This window comes from Falco cherrug, chromosome 1 (genome assembly GCF_023634085.1).
Source record: "Falco cherrug isolate bFalChe1 chromosome 1, bFalChe1.pri, whole genome shotgun sequence".
Classification (NCBI taxonomy): domain Eukaryota; kingdom Metazoa; phylum Chordata; class Aves; order Falconiformes; family Falconidae; genus Falco; species Falco cherrug.
This window is the reverse complement of record NC_073697.1, coordinates 37,860,516-37,884,722: the sequence shown is the minus strand read 5'-3', so window position 1 is coordinate 37,884,722 and position 24,207 is coordinate 37,860,516. Positions and strand designations below refer to the sequence as shown.

Below are 24,207 nucleotides of genomic sequence, written 5' to 3'. Positions count from 1 at the left end.
ACAACATAATGAAAACTCAGAAATTTCTGTGGGTTTTAACAAATGCCTTTTTCTAGGTGTTTATTCTAAGAGCAGTTACTGGGAGTGCATTCACAGAGGAGCAACTCTCAAAAACTGCTTGTGCCTTTGTGGTCATTAAAGCATGAGAAATGTGTAGTAACAGCAACGATATGGCTGTACTGTGGTTTGTTGTGTGTTTTACGTTGAGTCCTGCAGTTCCTCCTACTGTGCAAATCGGGAAATCTGTTGAAAAGCACCATACTCCCTTCACTTAGATCTCTACTGCAGTGAGAGTCAGTTTGGATTTTGTCCTGGAGCAGAGTCTGAATGTAGCTGTGCCACACTCAGGCTTAGGAGCAGGGACTGGTAAGGTGCTCCTGTTTAACATGTGGCATATTTCTGTATGAAACTCATGTTTTTAGAGCAAAATCTAAAGGAAGAATTTGCTAGCTTGTTTAAATTCTGAACTAAGCCATTTAGAATTTTAAGTGCTGCAACAGTTTGATGGTTTGCCAAAAAAAAACCCCAACCAGTTGTCATGTTAGTTCTTAAAAGCGTGCTCAGCTAGTTTTTTTCAGAGAGATTTATTTCCTTAAAATAGCATTTTCCTTCTAAAACTGCCTGCTGGGCAGAGCTATCTGACAAGCAAGTAGAATTATCAGCATGTTTACTTTTCAAACATCTCTTCCATGCTTAAACAGTTCTGCTGTGGTATCAAACATACATGAGTGATGAGATAGGTTTTGTAAGAGTTTGTGTACTAGGATATATAAAACTAAATTGTGTTGCAGCATTTAAAGTGCACTAACATTTCCATCACAAACTAGTTAAAGCACTGTCCGTATACCAAGGTAAAGCATTTACTCTGACTGAAGCATCCCTTTTTGGAATGTAACCTTGGCTACAAGGAAAGTTGCGTTCCCATTGGCACAAATTAGACTTTTTGTGTTGTCTGAAAGATACAGAAGCTCCTTTACAGCTTCAAGTGTCTGCAATTTCTAGCATGCTTACAAAAGGATGTAGGCAGAGGTTTGGATGTGATCAGTGTACCATCTGTGTGCCGTTGGTTTTATCTGTGAAGGAAAAAGCAAGGATTTCCAATGTAGCTTGATGCTGAAGGAAAGTTTTGCATTGCATTGGGATGAAAGTAACAGAATAAAGGGACAAGTTCCCCAGTAGTTTTTTGCAGAATCACTATCATTCTGCTACCACAGTTCTTAACAAACAGAGGAATGAAGAGAAAAAAAACCCAACAAACTGTCCTTGTTCAAAATAAGATTAAGGAAGTGAGATAAATTTATGGAGTATTCATGGCACTACTTTGGATTTCTTTTGTAAAGCTTGGGACTTGGCTTTTAAGTCAATGAAGACATTGAGATGCAAAATTAATTCACTGAGGCTGCTAGTGCTACAAGGCTATCAAGGCTATATAATCACTCTGGGATTGCCAAAGATTTTTATTTTTTTTTTGTAGATTTGTGTCACTTTCACTCCCACACATCTGGCAAGAGACCTCTCTGCACTGGCTTAGTTGAAAATCTTATCTCATAGATCATTACTAGCAATAAATTCCAGCCTTTGTGCTTATATTGTCCCACAGCCTGGAGTCACTGATTTTGCAGAACTAGGAATTTGGGCTGTAAAATATTTACTCACTAACACACACCCCCAAAAATGCCTCAAAACTAACCCTCTAGCTCTTTCTTTGTAAAGCCAGCTCTGAAAATGTAAATCATATCAAACTGACTCTCAGGGCCAAAGAAAACAGGCAGCTGGATTCCATCTCTTTAGCTAAGAATCAGCCCTTAAATACCTCCTAAATAATCATTTTGTATGAGCTATAGTCAAACTCATTTTCAAGTAATGTTTTCCTACATGTCCCAGAAAATGGAAACAGCAACTCTCGGCATGTGGGTGTGACTAGGGCACTGACGATGGGTAAGTGTGCCAAAAACCTGTTCACAAGCATCACTGTAAACTGCTAATGCAGTTCTACCACCATTCTTCTCTAAGGTCACACCCACACTAAAAACAGGATATATTTTTAATCCATATCATAGTCCTTAAATATAGCTAAGGCAGCTGTGCTCAAAACAGTTGTTGGCAAGTGATCTGTGCTAGGTGTTTTCCTATTAAGGAGCATTTTTCTGATACCGCATCTGGAAGCATTCCTATTTATGGTATTTATTTTGCTGTTCCTTTTATATATGACAGGGATGGGGAGCATGAAGGCAGAGTTACCTCATACGTTGAAGACTTTGCAACCTGTAATGAAAAAGACTGGAAAAATAAGAGAAGGGAAGACAAACGAGGGGAGAGAATGACTGACATAGATGCAGTTATCTCTGCAAGAGAAGTTAAATAATTCGCTGGGGAGGAAGCAAAGGGACAATTCCCAGAACTAAGCCACAGATCTCCAGCTTTGAGCTGTCTCCTGGAATAGTTAGTAATGACCAGCAAGTGTTGCTGAATAGCAGATGCGTTCTCTAGGTGTGGGGAGAGATGGTATGGAGATGCTTGAGATGCAGTGAGATACTCGAATATCCCTCCATTCCTGATCATCTGATTTCAAAAGAAATATTGGTAACTGGCAAATAATAAAGCCAGAATATTTTCCAAGCACCCCCACAATCATTCTTGAGTAACTTAACCAAGCAAAACCATGGTAGAATAAACAGTCAGGTAGAAGGAACGTGAAATGACTTCCCCTTTTGTTTTCATAGAACAAGTTAACAGTATTTTGACTCTAGGTAGCGTTGCGTAACATGAAACATAGTAGTTTTAACCAAAATACTGGGATAATCCAGGAACAAGCTGTAACTTAATTTTTGGCATTTTTATTTTTGGTTTCCCAGGTGAAATCTAGTGAGTGCATGGAAGTGTTTTTTAATCAATCCTGATACATATCCACATACACTGCCATCTAAAATTAGGTTAGCGCATTATAGCTGCTGTGGGAACCTTAACTTACTTTCATTGACTTTAGGAGGATTAAGTCAGAAACAATACTATTTTAATGCCATTTTTTGTATTTACTTGGCAAAGACTCTTGTCAATTTAAAGTTTCCCTTGGGAGGTGTCAAGAGGTCACTGAAATTTTCCTGGGCAAGGAAGGGAGAGTGGTTGAAACCTTGGCCTCCCTGCTGCTTCCTTCAGTGTTTTTCTTCATGTCATTAGTGCTGTACTCGGCACTTTCCCCCCAGCTTCCATTAGAAGGGGGAATGAGTGAATGTAAAATGTTAGTGAGAAATGGAGGCAAGAAACACAGAGAAGGCTTCCCTGCTGTTTTATTTGGCTAATTCTAGGCCTTGGTAACAGTAAACTTAGTCACAGAAAGTGACTATAGAATATATTGTCTAGTATGCACAAGAAACTCCCAGATGCTTCAGCACATTTTTTCCCCAGTTCATTCTATTACTCTACACAGTCTTCTGTCCAAGGACCACAAAGCCTTTTGACCTCTCTGTTGTCCTATGACAAGGAAATACAGTTCCCTAAGGCTGAAAAAGTATCAGGGCTTGATTTCCAGAAATTAGATACCTACAGTTTCCATGAACATCAATGCAACTGTAAGCAAGCAGCATTTTTCAGACACCACTAAAACAGAAATTCAGAATGGAGGGGCAGGAGGGACCCCTCGCATCCTACAGGCCTTGTACGCAGAGTTTCTGAATTTAAGCTGAGAATACCTGAGCTGAGGTATCAAAACCAGCTTTGTTAAAGCTGGTGACTGTAGGAAGGATCTGACTTGTTTCACACAATGGATTAGTGGGATCCCTCCAACAAGCCCCTATGGTTTATCATACAAAAAACCAGGTATTCACAATCACTAATTTTCAACTATTTAAGTTGAACGCTTTTCACGTTTTTAACTGCTCTAAGGCAGAATAAAGCATCTGTGGGGAGCTTTGCCAGCAAATGAAAACAAAAACAGTGTTAAGTAAGTACATTATGCCTTGATTAATACAAGATAAACATTATACATTACACAGCTTGAGCTCCTCAGCAGGCCTATTCCACGTTGTATATTCATACATAAATTTCTCTTACTGCGCAAGCAGTCTTGCACCACCCTTGACAGATGAGCTTTAGGAACTATTGTGAGGTGGTTTAAGTTATAACTCCATCTGTTACAGCCCATCCTTCTGATGGAGATTGCTTTCACTGTGGCAGATTAAGCAGAACGGAATATGTGTTCATATCCCCACCAACTGCAGCTCAGAGTCTGGCGACTTGGCTCAAACCCATCTTCTCAGCGGTTTAATCAATGATGCTATGCTTTGTGCCGAAGCGTGAGGGTGGGTGCACATTCATTCTGCTGGTCCTGATAATCATCAGCAGAGGGAAAGAACAGACAGCTGAGAACAGGAGCATCTTAAGAGATCACAGTGGGATTTGACTTAAGCTTTCTGTAAAGTTTTACTGCGAGGAGGGAGGCCTTATGACCATGCTTAACCACGCTCTGCTATTGTACATATGGCTAGACACTGGTGTTTGTGGTGGAAAACCTGTCCATTACTGATCTGAGCAGACTAGTTACTGTAGTATCACTGCATGGTTACCGAAGGTCACAGGCCAGGATTGAACAGTGCTCCCTTTCCCAGTTGGCAATACTCGACCTCGTTGGCTGTTACGAGTCAGAATTTGCTGGAGTCTCTTCCTGGACAGACAAAATTGCCCAACATAGACAAAGGAATAGTGGTCATCTGAGGAAGGGAGGGACTGCAGTGAATTGAGTACAGCTGAGTTAAGTTATTCAGGGCACTATGATCACTAGCTGATGTACTAACGTCTGTGGTGGAACAGGATATGAATTCAGAGCAATTGGGCTTTTCAGCAGCTGAAAAAATACGTGATATTATTAATAGCTAAAAATCACATTAGAGATGTTTTACGGCTTTGGAAATAATTCTCCGCATGTGTTTACTAACAGTAAAATACAGATCTACTAAATAAGGCTTTAAAACTATTAAGCGTGAAAAAATAAAATAGTATTTCTTAAAATTAAAAGGGCATAAAAGTATGTCCAGTGTTAAGTCCAAATTTACTCTTTTGAGAAGCTCAACTGCCATAATCTTCACCTTTTGATTTCCTCTTACAAAAATTTGAAGAACAGGACTAAAATACTCCAAACTGCCATGTGAGTTATCAAAACTAACATCTTAGTGGGAAAGTGCACTTCGATAATGGCAATTAGATGCATTTATTACTGTCTTCTAGATGTCTTTATCAAGAGTTGTTACAGCTCAATACAGAGGAAGAAACAGAGTTTAGGGGAAGTACAACAGCTGTAGCAATTTGTAAGAAGGAGATTGACCCTTAGGCAGTGGTCATGTTGGTATAGCTCCGCAATAGATAGAGCTCTAGCTCGTCATTAACGGCATCTCAGGTTTTCTGTCTTTTCTGTATCCCCATCAAATCAATCACGTCTTCAGAAAAAGGCTACTTACCTTATTTTTGCAACACTACTCTGGCAGCATGTAAATAGTTCTAGCAGCAATAAAACAAGCAGCAATGAGAACTCTTGACTGCTGATGGGGAAGGTGATAGAGGGAGAAAATGGCATCCCTGAAGTATAGCTTGGGATTTAAAATTCTATCAAGAGAGCTAGAACTGCAGAGTTTTTGCCTAAAATTTGTATCTGGGGAGGTTTTATCCTATACTGAAGATACAGCAAAAATGCATACTTCATCCCTTCCCCTGGAGAAGAGATTACTGTCAGGACTGTTGGTGGGATACAGCAAAAATTAGGGTATGTCAGGGACCTGATTATGGTTCCATTATCCTCAGAGCGTGTCTGCATCAGCTTGAGCCATGGTGCTATTTAAAACTGACCTGTATTTTCTCCTGGCTAACTATAGTCCCTAAGGGAACATCCATCAGCCAAGCAGAAGTGACTCCAGCAACATCCCAGCTTCACACTTGATACAGTCAACCACAGGAATGATTTGTGAAAGAACTGTCACGGCCATCCTGAAACTACACAAATGCTACCTTACTGGAGTTTTCCCACCATGCAACCTGCCTGGTTTTGGCTTTTGTTGTGCCGCTAATGTGAAAAAACTCTCCAAGTCTTTGGCTCTGTGAGTTTTTTAACTGTCTCATTAAAAAGACAGTTAATGGAATTAGCTAAATCCCATCTTGGTTTAAAAATGCCTTGGAAATAAAATCTGGAAGAGTGCACCGGATCAAAGGTGCTCAAGGCAAGCAATTTAGCAGGAGCAGCTGAACTCCTCTGTATGTGTCTCACAAGTAACTACAAATGAATATATTTTTATGGGAATAGTTCAATTAAGGTTGTAGTTGCTGAAGGAGTGGTTTTAAGACTCTTGCACAAGCCAACCGTTCAAAGTGCTACTGTTTGAATTGATGAACTCATCAGCTCAGCTGGAAAACATCAACTTGGAAAAGCATTTGAAGTGTGTGTTGCATTAATGCGCACATTTAATTTAAAGGAAGAAGGAAGCTCTTTAGGGATTTTAAAACTAGTACTTAAACTCTGCAAATTGCTCCGTCTAAACTGCTATGATAAAAATGGCAAAAAGAAACGTTCTAGGAATGGTAACCATTGGTTTATATTTTATGCTAAATTTTAATCTATGTGGCTCATGAATGACCAAGTGTTAAAACAAGATTTGAGAAAGCACACAGTTACTTGGGCAGAAGAACGTTTAAAAGGATTGAAGGATCACATTTCTGTATTTGTCTTTGGTTTATCACAGTTCATAAAATTAAGTAGAGCCTGGCTTCATTGGAGCCTTGTTGAGGTGCTTTTAGTGGCGAGATAGAAGTGAAATCACCTAATTTAGCCAGGGGCCATGCTCCTGCCTCACCCGCTGGCAGAGGGGGAGGCTGGTGCAGCACCCAGCCGGGCACAGCATCACAGCTGGGCTAAGAACTTTTCGTTTAGTTGAATTCACATCTGGTCATTGGGGGAAACAGGACACACCGTGCCATCCTCCGGGCCCCCAGGAAAAGGAGTGTAAGGGTGACGGAACCGGTACAAGCAGAGCCCTATCTAAAGCCTTGTGAACCCAGCCGAGCAAGTGCCGTGTATTTCCTTGCAGTTTTGATTTGTGAATTATTTGTGCGTAACAACGTTTTGTAAACGTACCAAGATTTGTGTTTGTGCGCAGGGTTTCCAGAACGCGGCCTTGTACCGGGAGATACTCCTCAGTCACAGGAACCTGAAACTCCCGCGCTGATTTCGGGCTCCCCGCCTACCTATAGGCCGGTCCCCGCGGGACCCTACCGAGGGGCGCCAGGGAGCCCCGCGGCTGCGGTGCGGACCCCGCTGCGCGCCCGCGGGGCCGCCTCAGGCAGCGGTGGCGGCACGCCCGGCCCCTCCCCGCCCGGCCCCTCTGCTGCCACCTGGCGGCGGCGCGGCGGCACCGCGGCGTGCGCCGCGCCCGCTCCCTGGGGCGGGCCGAGTTGCGGGCGGCCGGGGTCCCGCTCGGGTGTCGTTCCCCTGCAGGCAGATGGGGGGACGCGACGCACACCGAACGAACCCCACCTTACAGCAATCAACTCGGTCGCTGTGGCGCAGCGCCCGGCGGGCAGCGCCGCTCCCGGGCCGGAGAGCCGGGCTGACGCCGTTGGCCGCTGCCAGGAGCAGCCGCGGGAGATTTAAACGGCCGTTGTTGGGGGGGAGGCGCCGCAGGGAGGGCCCCGCGCCGTGCCGGTGGGCCCGCAGCCCGGGCGTGCGCTGGGGCCCCGCCAGGAGGGCGGGAACCCGCCGCTGTTCCGGCAGGGAAAGCCCCTGCGGCGCGTGGTGCCGCCGGCCGCGGAGCCGGTGGGGCGGGGGCCGCGCGGGCCGTCGGGGGCCGCCAGAGCCGTGGCCCTTCTGGGGAAAAGGCGGGCACCTGCGCGTGTGTGCGCGGGCCGGTGACCTGCCACGACGGGTGACCGGGTTGCAGGGACAGTTAAAAGGCAGCGCGGTATTAGAGGAGCCAAGGTGGAGAGGGGGGTGTAGGGGCCGTGCTGCCCTAGCGGGCACCGCAGGGGCACCCTGGCCCCTGGTGACCCACCAAACCAGGACTCTGCGTCAGCCTCCACCCTCCTGCATCACAGCCCGGAACAGACATGGTGCTTTAATACCTGTAGACACCCACGAGCGAGGTCTGCAAGGAGAAACCATACCAGAATCACACAGTGGATACCCTAAAAAGAAACAAGTGCTTGTAGTGGGCGACGATCTCTTAAGAGGCACTTGGGTGCCCACCCTGAGGTGCCAGCCTGACAGGCGGTCACGTGAGGCATGCTGCCTGCCGCAAGCTGAGGGCCCAGATGTTGCAGAGAAGGTGCCTCAAATTGTCGAGAGCATGGACTACTGTCCACTGCCACTCTTCCGTGTGGGCATGAATGCCACCACAAACCAGAACCTGGGCAGAATCAAGGATGACTATAAAACCCTGTGGTGCAAGTGACAAAATTTTGGTGCCCGAGTCACTTTTTCTTCCATATTACCACTAAGAGGAAAGAGTGCTGCCAGAAATAGACATATAATGCACATCAACTTCTGGCTTCTTTGCTGGTGTCGTCATGAGGGTCTTGACCTCTATGACAACGGGACATTCTTTGATGACTGTAGCCTGTTAGGGAGGGATGGGATCCATCTGTCTGGAAGAGGCAAGGGAATCTTTGGCAGCGGGCTGGGTGGTTTGGCGAGTTGGGCTTTAAACTGAAGGGTTCGGTGGGGAGGGGTCCAAAGTGGCAATGCTCACGCCATAGCATCTAACCAGGGAATAAGCCAGGCCAAGCAGAGCAGTGACAAATGTTCCTTTGCGGCCTCCCAAGATGAGACCCAGCAGGCCAGCCGCCTCAGGGGTGCGTGTGGCTATGGCAGACCCTCTCCCACTCCTCCGGGGAAACCCGCGTGCTCAGTTACCTCTCTGCAACGCCTGCGCGCCAAGGCACGCAGCGTGGGGAACAGACAGGAAGAATCAGAGATCTGCGTGGCCGTCGCAGGGCCCCGATCTCATTGCAATTACAGAGACATGGTGGGACAGCTCGCGTGACTGGAATGCTACGTGGATGGCTTTCCCCTAGTTCAGGAGGATCAGGTTAGAGATTGGGCAAACTTGACACCCATAAATCCATGGACCCTGATGGGATGCAGCGTTAATTACTGATAAATTGTGTGGATGTCTCAAGAGCACAGAGAACCTTGCCAGGAATATGGTATACTGGAACTTTGCTTCAGCCAGCCACTCGCTTACCAGACCACAGAAATGTTAGTCATCTACTTTGATTCAAGTTGCCCTACCAGGTAATACGTTTTTCTGAAGTACCTTCTAGGAGAGAGTTCAAATACATGCTCAAAAGTTCAGCAAACTGAAGGCCAAAAGCCTCTTCAGACTTTGTTCTTCAAAAAGGACTGCGGGCACTGTGGCTGGGGTAGGAGTGGAGCCAGTTAGCAGTCAAGACTCCCATCTTCCTGCCACAAGGACACATGCCTTCTGCTACTGCCTCACTGCTGGGGTTTTAGTCCTTTCTGTTCTGTAGAAGGTCAGATAACTCAAGGTGTACACACAGCTAGAAATAGGACAGTTAGGCAGAAGATTCCAGTGTCATAGACTACAATCATGGCTGCAGGGCAGCACAATAGAGGCATTAGGGGTTGTGTATGTTGGGATGGGTGTATTTACGGTTTTTTGGGTTTTTTGTGGTGGTGGTTTTTTTTTTTAAGATTCCTCATCTGAACTACAATTGGCTTCAGGGATCAAGAAGAAAGACTTGAGGATGGGGACATAATGTGAAATAGTTTACAGACTATGTTTTGTGCCATAAATACCACTCTGCATCTCAGTTTGCAACTAGAAAATCCCTTCTAGTGAACGCAATATGAATACAAGCCAAATGCTCAACTCTTTTCAATACATTATTACATACAGACCAATACATTGTCTTGAAGTCACCCTGTCCTTGATGGTGTTGTAGTGTACATTTAACAGGGATTTGGAATTGCTGAAGAAATACTTTTATCTGAGAACTTATTTGCTGTGTCAATTTTAATCTAGCTCTTGAGGGATTTCAAGGATATCTGGTATTGCTTGTCAGGCTTGAAGATTATTCTTGAAAAGCTGTGCACAATCTGTGCACATTTTTCAAATCATTAATTGATAAAAAGCTTTATGTCTGCAAAGCTTGAAGTCTGCAGATCATGTCCATTTTTCTTACCAGATGCAAGCCAGCACACTGCATAAGAAATGAAGAATGTCACTAATGATATGATTTCAATTTGGAAAGAATGAAACGTCCCCCAAACCCTTAACTTCAGTAAGACTGTATCACCTTGAGCAAATTCAAACCCACAGAGCACAGAGTATACCAGTGGTATATCTTCTTCTTTCCATAAGGTTCATCTATATTCTTTTAAATCTAAAGGTTTTGGGTCCTCCCTTCCCCCCCTAAAGGTGGGCAAGGTATGATTTGAAAAAGCAAACCTGAAAAAGAAAAATAACACTGACTCCTTCTTTCCTAAAGTCTTCAGAGTGTATTTGCTAAATGTCATGGACAATGTAGCTGATGAGGATAATCTCTCTGAATAGATTATTCAGCAGTGAAAACGGGAATGGAAGACAAGCCTAGAGAATAGCCTCAAAATTTACTGCAGGAAGTTTAAGAAAAAGAAAAAAAAGAAAGGGGAAGGAGAAACGAAGCAGCATAGGACAAAACCAGCACTGTTTCGAACAATGATGATAATTTCTTATCAGATGAAGCAAGAGATGTTTATCAAGTAAATAAGGTTATTAAAAAATATATTAAGAGCATTCATGATTATTAATTTTACTCTCATCACAGGTTCCCAGGATCCAGCTAAAATAGAGTAAGTTTTGGTCTACCTTTAAGAGTTGGATATGTTTAAAAAAATTAACACTTTTCAGTGGGCAAAACTTTAATAACAACACCATAAAACAAGTATACAAAAATCATGTACATATTTTGACAGTTCTAAATAATATATATATATATGTATACTTGATTTTACTTTGTGGAAAAAAAACCTTTTGGCAGTTTTTGATTGTGACTAGCTGTATTTGGAAAAAAAAACAAACAAACCAACTTTTTCTCAAATAGGGCAGTTGAAAGTTTGACAGTTTATCAGATTCGTAACAAGAGACTTACTGTAGGGTAAGCTAATAAAGCTGTTCCAGAGATGATGACTGGAAAACAACAGCATGCTGAACATCTGCCCCTGTATAGTACTGGAAATACTTTGAATATTTTGACAGCAAAACCAAGGAAATGCGGGTTAGAAGAAACCTGGTTTTCCTTTTAGGGTGGTGGAAATCAAGCTACAAAATTTTGGGCATCTGATATTTAATGAACACATACGCAAGTACACACAAGAGGAGTGTATAGGTATCTCAGTTTTAAAAGGCATGTTTTTCCTCTTTTTCATACATTCAACATTCTTTCTTCAAGTCTTGCTTCTCCTGCCTCATGTTACATTTTCCACTACAATTTGTTATGCAGCTGTGCAGACTTCAAACACCGACACGTAGTACAGCATTAAGGAATTTCCTGAGTCAGGTTTATTCATCGTTATCTGTAAAAAGCAGGAGAGGGGGAAGACAGGGTGAAAAGGAGCCACGCACACACACACACTTGCTCTCAACTGGAATTACAAAATTGGGAACCACAATTTAGTAAGGAATAATACAAGAATTCACTAAGTTAGTCACCAAAGCTGTCTTGAAAGCACTATGTGTACAGATACTGAACAACATGTCATCTTTCTTGGATTAGTGAATTTAAGATAGTTTCATCTCAAGTGGTCTGCTTCAGTTAGAGCAGTCCTATTTGTAAAGAGCAATATATTGTTTTCTAACTTTTCTTATTTGAAGAGTATAAAACTTGTGTGGCAGAAGCTCCTGAACATGCTTCTGACTGTCACTTGTCCTCTACTCACCTTTATTAGCACAGGATTTTTTCTTTAAACGTCTGAAATTTAAAGAACTGCTTTAAATGTCATTCTTTATGTACTTTGGTATTAAAGTACTGTATGTACTTTAAATGTCTGACATGTAAAGAACTACTTTTTCTTTACATTTTTGTATGCTACCACAGATTTGTAAAATACAGAATTAGAACTGAAGCTATTAAAAATAGTCACTTGTTAATCGGCATTTCACAAGATGAAAGGCAGCTCATTTTAATAGGATTCATTCAGACAACAGCTTACAATCTGTATGCCAACATTTCAGCAAACTGTCATTTAAGCCTTTTAGTATTAGTTTTAAAATATCCTTAAGGCAAAGTGGCAAGGAAAAGCAACCGGTAACACTATAGTTACCATTTTCTTTTTCCATACTGCCAGTGCTTTGGACGCTTGATAAAAAAACGACTACGATATATCCTTCCAATTCTGTCGTTAAATCAATAAATTGTGGTTGAAAAAATGTTTCAGACACTTTTCTGTCATATAACACAGGATGAAAACAACATGGTACTGGTTATTCTTGCTGAGTGGTTCTGTACCGGTAGCAAAAAAAAAAAATGGGGAAAATCTAAACTGTATTAAAAGTTTTTTTTTTTAATTATTGTTTGTAAAAATATTTCCCCCCCCCAAGCATTTACATATAAAAAAACATAGAAAGCTGTAATCTTATTTGACCCTTCATTCACTGCTATTGCAACACACTCGTAAAAGCATTTAAAAGATGCAGAAAGTAGACGTTGGTTAACATGCGTTAGAAGTATTTTTTCAAAATTGAAAATCATTGCATACATTTCTAAAGCCAATATATAATGCTTCTGATTTATATTAACATAATTGAGATTTTAATTTCTTTATTTTTCTCTCCAGTAAAGACATCCACCATTAGAAATCTAAAATTTCATCACTGCAGTTAAGTTTTTGACATGAGAGCAAAAACCACCAAACCATTTCTCATTGATAGCGGTCTATGTGGTATTTCACAGAGTAACTCTGCAAGATGTAGGAGCTATCCGTCTGCCTAGCAACCTCTGCTAAGCTAGGCAGAGCTCGAAAGCAAGATAAATTCTCTTCAAGTATTACTGAGCCACCTGAAAACTAAGATGGATGGTACCTCCACATCAAGTTCTTCTGAAACATGACAATCACAGGATAAAGAGCCACGTGACATTTTCTTTTCAGGAAAGCAGCGATACTGCAACCCATTACAAATACAGAGTTTTAGAAAGAACAGTATTATTTTAGCTAAAAAATTCATTAATTTTGGAGATGAAATTGTTTTTAATTCTGAAAGTTTTATTCTAGATTTCCATCTTTGCAAACTGTGTAACTGCTTTACAGAGATTAAACAGTCATACTGCACCTTTCACAAGGTTTGTATTGTAATAAGTATTGTTACAGTTGACTGTATATGTACATACCGATCAATCAGAGTGGTCAGCATGCTTAATCAAAGCGTGCCATGTCTTGTCGCTGGAATAAGAATTTTTTTAATCAATTTAGCCAATCCATGTAACAAACCACAGATATGTTTTAGAAGTATATTAGAACCTATTGTATATGATCCAGAAAGAACATAAGACAAGCCGTAACTGCCAGGACACAGTGATATTACCTTCTTGGTACACTCCATCTGCCATTACTAGGTGAAGTATTTTGGCGTACAGGTGTTTGTGTTCGTTTCCAAGAATAGTCTGAACTATGGTTGAACAAATATCAATATTTTCATCTTCATCTTCATGTATAGCCTAGGAGAAAGGACAACTCATGTTGCCAAAATTGAAACGGGCAGAGATTTAAGTAGTTCAAATTTATTAAATGCAATTCATGGTTAAACCCAAAGTTCTCCTTTTGGTTCCAATGGCATGGCATTTTCTCTCTTAATATTTTAGTATGTTGAAACAGAATAAAAGCCTGAAGAAATTAGCATCGATTCCATTCACACAATGCAGTTAGTTACTGGCACAGTAAACGGCCCTAGGTACTCGTTTCTTAACATATTTTCCACTTAAGGTTATTCTACAAACCTTTATTTTCTCATAAACTTCAATGAATTTGTCAAAACCTATTTCCTGCTCCAGGTTATATCTCAGCTCTTCCAAATGGCTGAAGATACTATCACATTCTTCACATTCACTGGCAATCTCTCCATCACTATTATCTATAAAGAAAGAAAACAGTAAAACCACATCATTTTTCCTACACTCTTCATGTTGTTTCTACATCCCTAAACTTGATATCCACACAGACCTCTAAATGTAAAGAAAGCAGGTAAGCTCAGGAGCACCAGATGATGTTGGCAGATGTTCTGACCAACCTGCGCGGAACATCCCTTTTATTGACAGCAAAGAAATTCAGAATCCCAAATGGGAAGCATCGAGCTCTCTCCTCTAAACCCCCACTCTGATAGTTAGCCATAAGGGTATTCACACTGGAGGAAAACAAGGTACAGTCTTAAAGCAGATTTCCATTTAGCAAAGCTATGTTAGCAGGTCAAGTTCCATATAACCATTCCACATATTTCTGAGGTGGAACGGATGCAGGGTTCAGTGGCTGTCCTGTGTGCTAGGGAAAAACGCTCCTTAATGAAGCAGCTGTCTCGTAGCAGAAAATAAGGACGTGTATATTAAGAATCAGTTATTTAATTTTTTCACTGAGATGCATCTTGTTGCATGGAGCAAGTCTAAAAAACACAGTACTAATTTCACTACAAAGTTCCTCATTTTTTAAGAATGTATCTCTTGTGTGGCAAATTCAATATGCCAATAAAATATATAAGCAAAATCAAGACGATTTTGCTTATAGGCTACAGGAATCTTAAAAATAGGTTGGGAACAGTCAAACATCAGGTAAGCCTATACAAAAAAAGGATCTATCTAAAAATACAAGATGGAATCCCTGTGTAAAATCCTATTATAAAATGCAAACTGCTTTTGCCCAAGACAAAAACTTCCTTAAATATTTGAATTATAAAAGGACTTATCTACCCAGGGAAAAATATACAACTTTCTAGATTTCAGAACTTATATAAAATCTTTACACCAATACATAGTATTGCCTGGTAGGTCACAGACTTTGTGAGTTAGTATTAAAAATCTTACTACTTTTGATTCCTGTATAATCCTGATCAAATCATACCCCTGACTCTAGTACCATAGTCACATCAACAAGAAATTATCACTGAAATAACAACAAAAGTTGCATATAGGTTAAAAACTTATTAGATGCCTTCTCATCCTGTATTTAACTTCTGGATCTTGAACAGATTTGGTTCAAAGTTCCGTCTGTTCCCCTGAGTTTTGAAGGCCTTCCTCCTGCCCCCACAATGAAACCTGCAATTCCTATGAAGTATCATAAATCTAGAAGGTGGGACGCTGACACCAAATACCGTAAACGCTTGCAACAACAGCAGAATCACATAAACAGATAGTATTGCGTGTTACCAGTGTATAATATCAGCACTGTCGAAAAAAGAAAGATGGTATTACCTAAGTTTATTTTATGTTAAAATACTTATGGGAGTGTATTATACAGATAATATCTTGAAGGTATATTTACAAATTTTCTATTTTTTTTAAATATCTTCAATAAACTGAAATTACACAAAAGCTATGGTTTAGATTAGTTGATTTTCTACATCTTTTTATACCTATACTTCTAAATGCGCTTTATTTTACAGCGGTAGTGAAATATTTTTATTTCAACCAGAATTTAAAAAACAGAACTGAGACTTCAGGACAGCATTGTGTATAGCTAATGCAAAACGCTACAAGCAGTAATACATTTTTCTGTCTCATTTTTAGCTTGACTGCATTAATAGCTATTTCGGGCTAAGTACAAGGTTAATAATTCCATGTTCCTTTTGATTGCCTGTTAAATTAATTAATTGCAATGTAAGCTGAATCCCTGATACTCCAGTCATGTCAATTGCTATTTCTTTTTCACTCTTGACTGCAGTCATGAATTATTCAAAACATATGATGTGCAGTCTTTGATCATCCTTGAAGACAAGTTTTAGATGACTAGAAAAAGTGATTCAAAATCACAGCCTAACAAATAGCGAACATTTGCAACATTGAATGTTGCTTAGATGTTGACCTTAACATTCAGAAAATCTAAATATTATCTAATTTTTTAAAAAGTTCTGCATAAAACCTACTAGTCAGAACTTTATTTCATTACAAGTATACCATAGAAACATTACTCTGTGTTTGAATTGTTAACATCAATAAGTAACTTATAAAACAGGTATAAACAGAAATTATACCTGACTGCCATTCTTCGTTAAGTGCACTTTCACTGCTGGGGTTATTTTCATCTCCTTCATCCAGCTCTGTACCATTTGTTATGCATTCAGTGACGTTAGCCTTTAGAGTAGACTCCTCCTCTTCACTGAATTCCTCACTAGGCTGCTCCCTAAGCAGTTGTTCCATTGAGGCCCGGAGTTCCTGCAAATCTGTATCTGCCTCCCCAAACATACTAAAGGAAAGTGACAGAAAGTTAATTTAATTAATACTTTACAAGACAAACTCTGTAGGAAATGCTCATTTCTTTTGTTAAGCCAACAAACTGGAAAGCCAATGTAGCTGGAGAAGGAAAAAAAAAGTATTATAAAAAAATAAAAAGATAAATATTTGTGTCCTCAGTCCAACATGATTATAGCATTGACACCATTACATCATGCAAGACACAGGGAATAGAGATTAGCTAAACAAATACCAGATAATTTTGTAAAAAGATGACGACAGGTCCTCAATTCAACTTTATTAGTAAGGTTATTTCAAAATCTTTGCATTGATGCACTATTATAGAACCCTGGCAAGTATAACAATCCAGATAAAAATATGTCTGGAGCTAAAAGATCTAGATCTCATCGGAACAGATACACCAGATGACTTTATCTCTGCAGACTACCCAAGCTGCAGGAAATAATCAAGCACCAAGGTCAGATTTTGAAGCCCCTGAAATAATTTGGGGGACTTGAAGGACATCCCAATACAACGACAGAGAAGATAGATGAGCGAGATTCCCAGAACGTACAAAGAAAGGAAATATTCAAGAAATCTTTATTTCTAGAAGAGCAGTAGCCATCAACTTTGATCTGCTTCCGTGGAATGCAAGGTGCAAAAGCCAGGCAGAGTAGCATCTTGGATGGAATTTGGAAATTTGGACAGCTTATTGTAAGCAGTACATTCCATTAACTTCTCAGTTCTCTGGAACAAGACTCAAAGTAAATGGTGATTCAATACAGGATATTTAAAATTTAGGTAAAACCCCCATGCTGGTGTACTGTAACTGTTAGCATCTAACCAAAAATATTCTTGATCTAAGACACCTGTTTAAATACTTGATAAACTTGATACACTCACATATCCTCAGAATCGGAGGGTCCTTCTTTGGCTTGCTCATCTTCTGTATCAACTATTTCAAGATTATGTTGATGCTGCACATCTGCTACACTGGGAACATCGACTAAAGTTCTGTACAGTTTGTAAAGATCTGGGAGTGAACACGTTCTCAGCATCTGCAAAGGTAATGGAAAGCCTGTTTGGTAACAATACTAAAGACAGGCTGTGGTTACAAAATACTTTAAAAATGAGATTTTTTTTGGTCCTTTTTCATTTGAAAGTTAATTTCAAAATAACTGTGTGTCCAGCACAGGTACTCTCATCGAAAATTTGACATCTTGAATTTTGCCTCTCAGCTAAAATGAAAGCATTCCTTCTGCTTTCACAGGTTACAGCAATTGAAAAGCTTTAAGAACATCAACTGACATACAGAAACTAGTTTTGTGCAGATTTGTTCATTACTTTGATAGCTATCGAAAAAATAAAGGAACATTGCAGCAGATAATATATGTATACACACAATTGTTTACAACATATGTATATTAATCACAGCGTAGGACTATTTCAAGTAACTGACAAAAGAGTATTTTTTCAAAAATTACACTTTATTAGTTCTCTAGGCTGGTCACTGAAAACAGTAGCTTTTGTTTACAACACATTTCAAGGCAATTCCATAGTATTAGAACAAACTTCATTACAAGTGTTAGAAAGAAGTTCAAGTTACAACAGTAATTTATTGCAATGGAAATAAAGCAACATGGAAACAAAGTAACTGTTTGCTCAGTGAGCTATCAAATCTCTCTTTTAAAAAGTCTAAGAACTCTCCAACATTACTGAATATTCACCATAGTATTAATAAAACAAGAAACAAGACCTGATCTGCACTAAGAAGTTATACCAGTAAGCCCCACCTTCCTCCAAGCACAGCTCTGAATACATTCATGTTCAGTGTTTGTTCCTAATGAAAATCCCTACATTTCAATGAAAAAAAACCAGTTCCTCAGCTGCAATTTACACAAGCACAGTGTATTCATATGCTCAAATACCGAATCTCTTGTCGGCACACAGACAGAATATTACAGCCATCAAAGATGTAGCCACCTTTCTGACCACTACTACCACAGAAGACGGACTCTACCCCATCATTTGAAAGCTTGCAGTTATTTTGGAAAATGCTTCTTTTCCTATTATCCTACTTCTAGTAGCATACAGACCTGCCTACAGATAGGACACTAACTCTGTCTGCCCTGCTCCCTGCTAAAGGTTTCCTTAGTTTCTGGGCAAGAGCTGCCACAGAGGTGTATTTGGGACATTCCAGAAAGTTACATCTGCAGATACTGCAAAGACGTACTGAACATCCTCTTGCTGCAACCAAATGAGGAAAGGGAATTTGTTGCTCTCTTTTGTCTAGTTTATGGCAGCAGTAACAACACATCTGTTGCTTTTCTCCAAGCTCTCTGCTATTACGTAGAGCTCATCTGGTACTGCATTAACAATTCTGTGACATTATGGCTAAAACACATGCCAAAGATACAGTACCAAGTGACACACTGAAGCAGTTCATACCGATACACTGAAGAACTCCATTATAGACCATATCCATTACTTTCTAAATCCGATAAGGGTACAAAGGATGTTCATCTTCCTCCTACTCTCAACACAGCTTTTTGTGATCATTGTCCAACTGCCAGATAAACAGCTTCATAAACTGGGGAAGTTAATGACAGGCTAACTCTTGATGAATCAAAAGTAGAGTCATAAATCCATTTATGTGAATATATGGATCTGGGAAAACAGATACAAGCTTGTCAGGAAGCTTTATATAAACAGCACTATCCCCGATACTATGCTTCACAGCAATGCATCAACCAATAGATACTATTCAATATGCAATTAATCATCAACAGTGCAACTTCTTTCAGGCTGGGAGTCAAAAGATGAAACATTCTTCCTTACCTGGCATTCCACCACCTAGGAAATCCTTTACTACATATTGAGCAAATGGAATGCAGGTGTGCAAGTTTCAAGAGAAGCCTTGCCACCATTGTTTCTCCAAAAATCAGCTGCTGTTTTACACACTTTCTACTTTAGAACCTAGGCAAGTAATGCATGTAATTTAAGAATTTCATTTAATCTACTAGTTCCACAATTATTATTAAAATATTTTAAATTCATATCAAAACCAAATTCCACCATTCTATGCTTATTTCACAGACTGTGAGCTGCCACTCAACCCTACGTAGCTGGTCAAGGAAACACCTTCAAGAAAGCAGTTGGTTCCATTCACTCTTCTTCAGGCTTCCTGCTTCACAGCCAGAACCTGTGCTAGGTGGTTAAATCCTACAGGAAAAAACCCAATCACTTGGTTGCCAGAAATTACAAGATACCTTTGCTGATCTGTTCAGTGTTTATGTTTATCATGCCAAGGTAGTGATAAGTCTGAAAAACTGCACAGAAGGGAGAAAGCAGATAGGGGAAGTTAGGAATTTCCTCATCAGCTCCCTCAGTTATGTCTCAGAGAAGTGGTAGCATTCCTCCACAGACCCCTGGACACAGAACGCTGAACAGTGAAACCAGAGACTCACTGCTGCATGAGTCCTGCTGATACAACGGACATGGTGCAGTCATCCTGCAGGGCAGACATGGCTAGACAAATACAAACAGCTGCTGAAACAGTTATGCCATCTGTTCTGGCCTCATTCAGCCTCAATAAGAATAATAATAGCGCTACAGAGAAAAAAGTATTCCTTTTTATTTTTTTAAACTTGCCTTTGGGTCATTTGCATCAAAAAGCCCTGTAGAAAGTCCAATCAACAATGAACTTTTGCCTTTACTTTTTGCTGGCGATATGGAACGTGAACAAGGTACAAAAGGCTCTTCCTGTGAAGACTGAGCTGACAGAGCTGGTGAGGCTGTTGGTACAGCTGTGGGCTGTATTACCCTCTGGAATAAGGGTTCAGGTTGCGGAGAGTCACTGGAACAAGTTTCTGATACAGTAAAAGAAAGTCTGTTACAAATCCACATAGAGTAAAAACTCCAAGCTCTTAAGCAAAAGGTAACTACAGTGAACAAAACTAATTTCTGTTGTACAATTAAAGTGGAAAATAGATAACATTGTAAAAAGTATTAAAATCTCTTTGGATGATTTTAGTAAATACATTATAATATGAAATTCTCCCATTTTAACTTTTTGAGAATATACACCCCCCAGCTATAGCCTATTCTGTTCTCATGCCTTCTAGCTTCTCATTATCCAGTCCAGGCCTGAAATTATGGTGTCATCCATTTTCATCTGTTGCTTCTTGCCTTATACTACATTTCTTCAAAGCTACCTCAACATAAGTTGCCCAAACACAGGGAAAAAAAAACCAGTTTGCTTAAGTCACCCATAAATAGATGCAAAAGTATCACCAATGATACTTGACAGTACTGCTAATGATTTTCTATTCTACTGTAAAATATGCAGACCTTCTGAAGTTACTTCAAAGACCTCCAAGAGCAAGCAATTCTTCTATGCCAGGGGTCCTCAAACTTTTTAACCAGGGGGCCGGCGCGCGGATGCAGTGGCAGGCAGTCATCTGCGGCTGCTTGGTTTCCCCCCCCAACCCCCGGCGGGGGGGGGCCGGGGGGTCTGTAAATACCGGGGGCCGGATTGAGGACCCTGGGGGGCCGTATCCAGCCCGCGGGGCGTAGTTTGAGGACCCCTGCTCTATGCAATAAAAGATTATCATTAGCAGCTGCTTAAAATATTTTTTATCCAAGCGGCAGCTTAATATTGATTTGAGATGTCTATAAACAAAGTAATACTTACTATTAAAATGTTATGAAATCTGATTATGTACTTAAATAGTCATTTCAAAAGGCTGTAACATTCAGAACCTTGACATTCACTTTGAAGTACCAGTATGGGCCACTGCCCTGTTCATCTACACACAGTGTTGCATGTTACATTTTCTTCCAAGTGGAAACAATAACACCCATAATTTGTCTTCCGAATCCATCAGAAATTGGCTTTTTAGAAATATGAACTAAAAAAAGAAAACAGAAAACCTACTCTTCCAGGGTTAGTGAAGAAGTGAGAAGGGATGGCTCAAGTACTCCATACTGTCAGCTACAATAAACAAAGCAAGAGACATCGACTGACCTTCTAGAACTTCCTTTTGTGGTTCCACCTTGTCAGGCAGTAGTTTCTCAGAAGCTGCCTCATTTCTCCTGTCATGTTGTGCCCTATTATAAAATGCCACATCCAGGGGAAACACCATGTAAAACCAGTCATTACTCTATGGAAAAAGTCATCAAGTACAGTCAAACAATGAAGCTTTAACTAAGCTTAACATTTTAACCAATGTATCTGAATCCTACTCAGTTAAAGCTAGTTTTTTAAACTGGAAAGAAAGAGATCGGAAGAGAGTACTTACTTATCCTCTTTCTCTTTTACCCACACTTCATTAACAGTGATGGGAAATTCCTTACTCTCCTTACTGTGGTGCTTTTTATCTTCTGTTTCTTCCAAGATCTCTGCTTCCAAATCATCAGGCTCTAAAATTAATAAAGTTGTACATCTCATTAAAAATAAATCCCAAGCAAACAAAAAGACAGGAGAGACTACACATTTTAAGATTATATTTAAATCCTTTTGCTTTATTCATTTTCTGCATTTTGCAGAAACAACTGAAGTTTTGTAACCCCAGAGCTAAAAGTTTGTTTCTGATACAAGAAAAGTATCTTAAAGCTCCAACAAACTATGTCTTCTAATAACATTCCCCCAGATGTCAGCAGGGTGCTCTTATCATATAGGGGAAAAGATTCCAGCACAATTGATGGGGAGAAACAGAAAAATACCCTAACAAAACCAAAAAATTTGAAGCACTTTAGAATTCTACTTGTATTCTAGAAAGTTTTCTATAAGCACACAAAAAAGGTTTCTGGGAATTTACAAAACACATTAGTGAACCAAATTACAACACAGGCATAGAAAGCCCTTGGTCCCACCTGAAAGGTGTTAAGAAACTGCACATTACGTATGGAAAGATATAAAAGTATACAGGATCATTACTTCCCCTCATCAAATTGGAAAACAGATTGTAATTAGAATTACTAATGAAATGACTTACCATCCAGCATAATAGGTTTGCTCTGCAGCTGGGTTGCTCTTTGAGATTCCTCTGGTACAGTCATGTCAGACTCTGTGACACCAACTGGTACTGAAGACTGAGCTCCAACAGCAGGAAGAGCTTTCTCTTCCTTCTCCTCTGATGAGGACTGCTGATCTCCTTCAACAAGTTCTGTAGTACCTAACAGAAAATTATTCTATTATTTGAACAGTGCTTTAACACAGTTTCATAGTAAACTACAACGTGGCTACAAGGAAAGTTGAGGATTTTTGTTTCTTTAAAGGAAAACAGAACAGAAAAGTTGGCATGCTTTTATTATAACTACGATGAAGAGGAAAGCTAGAAATACTAAAATTTGAATTTTACTTGCTACATTCTCATTAGTACAAGTTTATACTTGGAATAAACACAAATCCCTTTCTTCTTGGAAAGGACAAAAAGCAGGAGTTGACCAGAAAGAAAATCCACCAATATGGTTAAGTCATATGCTAACAAGAAGGTTATAGGACCTATCTAATCCAATATTCAGTTGATGACATCCTTTTAAAAGACAGACTTGTTTCTATCAATAAGCAAAGTCTAAGACTTTTCAACAAAACAAAGATCCTTTCATTTCAGCACATCCTTCTTAATTTCTTACCACTTTACCGAATTTGAAATATTTTGGTGTCTTCCAGTATCAGCTTGTGCTGACATTTAGAACTGAGGCAACACCCAGAAATGGAAAGGAAGAGTGAGGATAGAATATGCTTCTGACTTCAGAATTGTTCTCAGTGGACAAATCTGGCACTTCGTACACTCACAGTGCAGATAACTACCAGCTGTGCTTACCATTTATTACATCTAGTTCCTCAAGTAAGTCTGTTTGCAGCTGCAACTCTGCTTCTCCTAGGATCTTCAGGACTGAGTCAGTAGGGCTTTTGCCCCAGACTTTCCTGTGGGGTTCCCCAATATCTAACCTAATTACTTCCCCCAGAGTTTGACCTGTTAGGACACAAACACAAACATAGAAACTTTTATTCACTTTCTATATAGTAAGAAAACAAACAACCTCCACAAAACTAAATACTACAAAGCCAGAACTCATGTCACCTCACCCCAAGTCAGACAGCCTAAGGACTGCACGCAGTCTAGTTTTTCCTCTGCCAATTCCATTTAATACTAGAAGTGATTCAATGCCAGTTAACAGCTGCAACTTAACAGCAGCAGATCCCTTCAGCAATTCAGGCACTCCAAAAGAAAACAGTATGACAAATGTTTAAAACTGGCATGAGGTGGTCTTAACTTTACCTGAAATGGGAAACTAGAAAGTCTCATTGCTGCTATCCTTTGACATTTCTTTCTTTTATTTCTCCCTCCCAGGAAAAGAGGGCATAAACTAATAAAGAATAGTATCAGAATTCCAGAAGACTGGAGGTTAGCCAATGTAATGCTCATCTACAGGAAGAGCAGGAAGGAGGATCCAGGGAACTACAGGCCTCTCAGCCTGACCTGGGTGCCAGGGAAGGTCATGGAGCAGATTGTCCTGAGTATCACCATGCACATGCAGCACAGCTGAGGGATCAAGCCCAGCCAGCATGGGGTTATGAAAGGCAGGTCCTGCTTGACAAACCCAGTCTCCTTCTAGGACAAGGTGACCTGCTTAGTGGATTAGGGAAAGGCTGTGGATGTTGTCTGCTTGGACTTTAGTAAAGCCTTTGACACCGTTTCCCACAGCATTCTCCTGCAGGAGCTGGCTGGTCACGGCTGGGGCAGGTGCGCTCTGTGCTGGGTTAAAAGCTGGCTGGGCAGCCGGGCCCAAGGA

The 24,207-nt window shown here is 40.4% G+C and overlaps 1 protein-coding gene across 4 annotated transcripts in view; it reads right to left on the bottom strand.

The window, feature by feature from the left end:
- Positions 1-10,420: 10,420 nt before the first annotated feature.
- The window catches only part of NEK1 (NIMA related kinase 1), a 49,052-nt gene continuing 35,265 nt past the window's right edge, over positions 10,421-24,207 (bottom strand). For 3 of the 4 annotated variants that reach the window (XM_055708018.1, XM_055708010.1, XM_055708028.1), the window contains 5 exons: positions 23,235-23,387; positions 22,404-22,583; positions 21,708-21,828; positions 21,434-21,516; positions 17,472-20,276 (listed from right to left, as the gene is read on the bottom strand). In XM_055708018.1, the coding sequence (XP_055563993.1) occupies positions 20,041-20,276; positions 21,434-21,516; positions 21,708-21,828; positions 22,404-22,583; positions 23,235-23,387 (773 nt within the window). In that variant the 3' untranslated portion in view covers positions 17,472-20,040. The other variant, XM_055708042.1, reaches the window with a different exon arrangement.